General features: G+C 49.1%; 2 protein-coding genes across 2 annotated transcripts in view; both read left to right on the top strand.

The window, feature by feature from the left end:
• Positions 1 to 102, top strand: part of Pmar_PMAR003498 (hypothetical protein) — a gene marked incomplete at both ends in the record, with an annotated part of 428 nt that extends 326 nt beyond the window's left edge. The window contains one exon of the mRNA XM_002784193.1: positions 1 to 102. This exon is cut by the window's left edge and continues 4 nt beyond it. Within this exon, the coding sequence (XP_002784239.1) occupies positions 1 to 102 (102 nt within the window).
• Positions 103 to 948: 846 nt separating this feature from the next.
• Positions 949 to 5,253, top strand: Pmar_PMAR003497 (rhoptry protein, putative; the record flags this gene model as incomplete). Its single annotated transcript, XM_002784192.1, has 24 exons — positions 949 to 1,157; positions 1,231 to 1,336; positions 1,388 to 1,528; positions 1,576 to 1,746; positions 1,939 to 1,999; positions 2,049 to 2,156; positions 2,202 to 2,244; positions 2,290 to 2,356; positions 2,406 to 2,501; positions 2,544 to 2,639; positions 2,678 to 2,794; positions 2,842 to 2,928; positions 3,101 to 3,183; positions 3,232 to 3,294; positions 3,319 to 3,471; positions 3,521 to 3,582; positions 3,629 to 3,795; positions 3,840 to 4,016; positions 4,058 to 4,185; positions 4,234 to 4,327; positions 4,371 to 4,461; positions 4,509 to 4,598; positions 4,892 to 5,003; positions 5,046 to 5,253. The coding sequence occupies 24 exons, from the start codon at positions 949 to 951 to the stop codon at positions 5,251 to 5,253; spliced, it is 2,730 nt and encodes a 909-aa protein (XP_002784238.1).
• Between the last annotated feature and the right edge of the window lie 710 nt (positions 5,254 to 5,963).

Below are 5,963 nucleotides of genomic sequence, written 5' to 3'. Positions count from 1 at the left end.
ACTTGCGCTTTGCAAAGGACCCCCGGATACTATGGGGCTTGCGAGTTGCAGATGACCCCGACAATGGGTATGGGAGTCTTCCCTGACAGTTACCTCAGTTGAGGTTAATGACATACCACTCATATCATCATCTTGCACAATGATCAAGTAATGATCGACAGTAAAACAATTCACTTCGTGTATTATTATATATATGTGTGTGTTCCTTTTGGCCGCTTGTCAGTGTATTCCATGCGAATCGCCGTCTCAACCCGCCAACGGGCGAGGCGTTGGCTTCTGTAGCTCCTGGCAATGAAAGACAACTCATTCACTATCCGTTCCTTAAACCCCGTTTCCCTAGTATTGTAGATGTGTTCGGTTTGTTATGGTATTGGTAGCATCCCCCTTGATAGACTTGTTTCAAGTACTGTACAATGGTATCCAGTCGATTGCTTCCAGCAGTAGCAGCGTGGGGCCTTGGCATGATGGTGGACTCAGTAGTGGGCACAATACAGTGCTGATTATTTTTGCCCTCGAGACCCGCAGACCGCATTGGTCATCTTATCAGTTTGTCGAATAGCTCTGATATGATCCCGTAGGACTCAGTTTCAACATAGTAGTGATGCTAGTATCGACCACGACTAGGATGTATCCTAGATACCTGTATACGGAATGGGTCTGGAGGTCCTCTTGGGTGTTCTCGAGTGAGGTTCTTCTTGTCAACACCACACCGTCACTGTCACAATGTTCGTAGCTGCATTTTTAACAGCCCTATCTATAGTCTTCGTGTCGCGTTACTCCCTCTTATATGGCCACTGAGTGCAGGACCAGCTTGGGGAATAACGAGTGATTAGTCGTGCACAAGGTGCAAAGTACGGAGAGACTCTCCGAGTCTGGGATAGCATATAGAAAAGGAATCTTACCCTTACTACTTAATAGTGTATATCGTCTGACAGTTTTCTCTTCCCCATGTCCCTGCCCTCGGACTCAGAGGCTTCGTTCGATGAGGGAAAGGAGCCTCAGCAGCTCCAAGTTCATCAGCAGCACCAAGGGGGCCCGGCTAGTGTGGAGGAAATCCAGGCTTTCGAGACTTCAGCGTATGAGGCGCTCGAAAGGGATTTTCAGCGGGTGGTGGCGGAACTATTAGAAGATGACACTCTAGAGGACTTCAAGGAACAGTACGTGTTCAAATTCATGGCAATTTGTTTCCTTAAGAATTTGTACCACAGTCTACTTCAATGCGATGGTCAGGTACGAGAGGCTGCACAATACGCTCAAGCAGTCCCACGACTCGGAGAAGTTACTCATTAGCAAGTGTCGAGAGATCAGCAAAGAGATCGTTGGCCATGCCCAAAGTGTAAGCTCTCTTCCTCTACAAGCCTCTCTGAAGGAGATTTTCTTTCGGCAGGTCCAGCGAGCGTTGAGCCAATCGCAAGAGGATCAGGCTGCGATCAAAGCGCTGAGAAAGGAGATCGATAGGGCCTGGAAGCGGATTGAGGATAGTCGAGATAAGGAGATAGTCACGAAGGCCCTCATTGAGGATTTGACGGTAGCTTTGTGCCCAACTCCAACTCTGGTTGATGCCACACCGACCAGGCGGAGGTGGCTAACGTATCGACCCTCGTGGAACAGAGTGAGGAGAAAGCGGCCGCTGATGAGGCGGAGGAGGAGAGCCTTATTGACCAGAAGCTTGAGTTGGTCAGCCAGAAGGAGATTCTTGCAGCAGATATAAAACAATTACAGACCGAGACTTCGCGGTTGGAAAGGGTAGAGCAAATCCCAATGCTTGGGAGTAGACATTCTGGCCGCCCTTCATAGACTGGTCTGTTGAATTGAATCGAAAATCGGCACACTTTCAGGATCGGCAGTTTAATCGACTAGGGAATTGAACTGGATTGGTCTCAAATCGACTTAGTTGAAAAGATGGGCCGTGGGTTATCACTAGGTGGGTTCGCTCAGGCTCGGCGAATTTTGAAGGCGGACTGTGATAAGAAGGAGGAGGATCACGCGGCGTTCGAGAGTAGGGCGTAGATAGTCATCAGCACGTCGTGTATACAGTAGCTTGTTAGAGATGCTCAGTGAGTGCCTGGTGAAGGTGGATGACAACATTAGTAAGAGGAAACAGTTGGATGAGGACTTGAGGCGCCACAGGAGGACTCTAGGAGATATTGGGAACGGTGATCATGGGAAACTTGGTGCATTTTGATAGGAGTTCTTTTCAGAATCGATGGAAACGTTGGAGAAAATATCCGAAGTTCAGGAGACGTAGAGTGGGCAGCTAGTTAGGGATGTACGGCTATTTTACTGTAGGCATAAGAAGGTCCTACGAGACCTCAAAGTTTGTTCAAGAGAAATTGCTCATCAGAAAACTATACAGGTGAACTTGGGTATGCATTATGGAATTGCATCATAGTGTTGTTGCTTAGAAAGGCCTGCAGGAGGAGGTCAAGCGGATTCGGGACCAGAGCGCGAGCGAGGTTAAGCGAAGGCAGAGAATTGAAATGGAAATCGATGAGCTCACGGTAGGGGTCGACTCGCAGTACTGGTAGAGAGGTTCCTCGTAGGAGCAATTGGAGAAGCAGAAGAAGAGAGTGAAGGAGGCAGAGCGAGCTAGAGAAAAGACCGAGGACATTTATAGGGAGCTCAGTGCTGATAAGGAGGTAGACTGACTAAACGCCGTTATGGGAGTCTCCTGTAGAAGGGGGATGAAGAACGAGCTGAGCTGTTGAAGGAGAACAAGGCGGCGACCAAGATGGTCGAGGAACTAGCGGATAAGGTGGATAAGGTTCGCCGTAAGGAAGAGGCAGATGCGAAAGTAGTCAGCAGCAGTTGATCTATCTGCCTCGTGTCGGGCTTTGCTAGGTACTCTCAGATCTAACCCGGGCTAGTGAGCTCCTATACAAGGCCATGCAGAAGGCGGGAGATCGCAAGGGGATTGAGATAGCACTGGTAGGTTGTGTCGGGTTCAGCAGAGGAGGGTCACCACTCGGGAATGGGGTCTTACGGGTCTCTATTGCTATCATAATCTGAATATCCACGGATGATTTGTTTCGATCGACATCTTTTGAGATTTCCTCAAGTTGTTTGAGAGACTCTACAAAGATGCCACGTTCGCACTAAGGTAAAGGAGAACGAGCAAAGATCGAATAACTTGTTACGGGAACTCCAGCAATGGCGGCAGGCGAAGGCTGAGAGCAAGGAAGAGTAAATTATTCCTGTTTCGATTCCATATAACGACTACTCCATTGTTAGGGTGCACGAGCTGTTGGCCCAAAGAGACCGGTTCATCCGGCAGTTGAAGGAGGCTAACGATCGGTGAGCTCGTCCTGCTGGTAACAGCAAGAGTTTGACTAGAAGGTATCTGGGTGTACTGAAAACGATTCGAGCTCGAGATAGGAATTTGGCATCTCTGAAGGAGGAGATCATCGCGGCTCGTACTGAATATATGCAGCAAAAGAACGAATTCGAGGCAGTGAGAGCTGATAGGAATCTGTAGGGCGGTCACTGGGTGTGGTGAACCGAGGACGAGGAAGAACCGTAGGTACTGTAAAAACCTATTTGACGCTCATAAGGAAATCGATGATATAAAGAGGAAGTTCGCAAGTGAGAAACGATTCTTAGCAGATTGCCGATATGGGCGTTTTTTGAGGTTTGGAGAGCCGCACTGAGCAGCTCCGGGAGGAGGTCGGGGAAAAAGATCAGGAGCTTATTCAAAAGCATCTGATGACGCAAGAGAAGACTCAGACGGTGGAGCGGTTGAAAGGCTCTCTTGAGAAAGCTAAGAAGAGGCTGAGAAATCTCGGAAGTGTCGCTGACGTACTCTCGGTTATCTCATCGGTGCGCGGGAAGGGATGTTGTAGGTTTACCGCGAAGAAATGGCGAAAATAGAAAAAGCGAGGACTGTGACTTTGGAGGAAATTCATAAGCATAAAATGAGTTCCATCAGAGTGGCTGGGGACAAGAAGGTGCTTTGCGCTAGTCTGGGTCGGAAGAAGGACGATCAGGATAATGTGCGGGAGAAAATCTCACTTTGCGAGGTGGGTCGGCCCCTGGGGGCCACGGGAAGTACTCGTGCTAGTCTGCACTGGTGGACGGTGAAGATCGGTATAGAGAAATCTGTGAAGAGGTAAAGCAGAAGAAGGAGGAGCTCAATAAACTACAAGCTCAGCTAGCTGGGCTTCGTACTAGAATAGGGAATAAGGATGAGTACTGTTGCCTGTTGTCCCCACTAGAGTCGACTTGTTCTCTGATGAGATACAAGCACGAGGTATATCAACTACAACAACAGCTACTGGCCGAGCGTGCCAAGGCGGAGGCTCTCACTAAGGAGCTCGGGCATCATATGAATGTAGCCATGTGGGGCTATGAAGAGGAAAAGAAGTGCTTCTTAGCTACATCGTTGGAGGAATTTGGAGGAGTCGAATCCTGAATTGTTCAAGAAGCTGGAGAAAGTACACAGTCTGCAACGAAGGCTCATCTCCAGTAGGGTCCTAGGATCGGCTGGGCACTGGTCTAGGGTGTGGCAATAGGAAGTGAGGAGGTTGTGGGTAAGAGGGAGGCCGTGAAGAAGGAGGAGGAGGAGATCAAGAAATTGGAACGAAGGTTGGAGAGAATACCGGGTGGGTATAGTGAGGGTCTCTGAGGGTCATCATGTTACTGACAATACTTGCTGTTATTTTTTCTGGTAGTTTTTATCATCTAGTTCATCTGGAGCGGTGCTTTGAATCCATGTTTGCTTTTATCAGCTGAGACTAGCAAGTTCCCATGTTGATTATGAAATTTCACTCACGACTTGGGAAAGAAGTGCGCAATGAACCAACAAAAATTGCCCGAATTTACTCATCGTCATCATGTGGTTGGCCATGTGCATATTCTATACCTAAGAGGATGGAGAAAAATGCAGCGTTAGCAGGTCCTGAGTTGCAAGAGCAGTTGAGAATCCATGAGGAGCATCTGCGAGAGAGGAACGATCAGTTAGCGACGATGAATGCGGAGTTGGCAGACTACAAACAGATCATTGACGAGTGAGCCTAGGGTGGAATTAAGAAATGGGTACTCGCGGGCAGGTACCAGGCAGAGATAGGACGATTGAAGAAGGAGAGGCAAGAGATCATGCGGAAGTACTATGAGCAGAAGAAGCAGTCGAGTCAGAAGGAGGCTCCCAGAGGGAAGACTGAGAAGTCTAGTGCAGGGCAAAAGAAGATGGCGACGGGTCAATTTATGCCGAGCATGTCACGCTATATCGGTGGTGGCTACTGCCTCACTCCGCCGTGAATTCTCTTCAAGTCGTTCGCACTTTTGTTTCGTTGAGTATAAGAGTTCGGGATATGATCTTGTCCGAATTCACTGTGTTTCACAGTAAGTTAATCGTGTATAATGTTTCGGCATTTTTCCAGGAGCTGCGCGGTAGCTGCCTTCTGCATCCTTGTGGTGATCTCAACTATCCCAGGATGTGGTAGTCGGTCGCCACCCAACATAAGGCCCCCTAGCCCTACTGGTGGGGGGTTTACTCCCACTCAGCCCCCACCCCCGACTGGTCCTACAACGACACCCAGCTCGAACCAGTGCTCAGGAAGCAGCACTCCATCAGAAGTGACCTCTAACGTTGTGCTCTTCTCGGACTGGCCGAGTATGTCGGCCGGTAGTCCCCGGGCCTTTCTCACGGACCATCTACCAGCGTTCAGTGGTGGCAGTAATTGCCTCAACGTTCGAGTCAGCGATCTAGTGCTACTAGTAACCGGAGATATGTTGAAAAACTGGGTGGAGGGGAATGTGACGAAGTAAGCGAGAGCACTACTGCTGGAGGCGGCCAGGATTTTCGCTCGCTTTTGCAAGAACTGGAGAAGAGTGGTACGAGCTTGTGGATTAGTGCAATACCGACTGACGGGACGTGGTCAACGGTGTGTACGGTCAGTCCAACGTAATGGTCTGCCTCTATCAATTCGCACACTTGGAACGCGTTTATGGAAGCCCGAATGATTGTC

This window comes from Perkinsus marinus, assembly GCF_000006405.1.
Source record: "Perkinsus marinus ATCC 50983 genomic scaffold scf_1104296935302, whole genome shotgun sequence".
NCBI classification, from domain to species: Eukaryota; Perkinsozoa; order Perkinsida; family Perkinsidae; genus Perkinsus; species Perkinsus marinus.
Note: the sequence above shows the minus strand (reverse complement) of the source record. Positions and strands in the feature narration are given on the sequence as shown.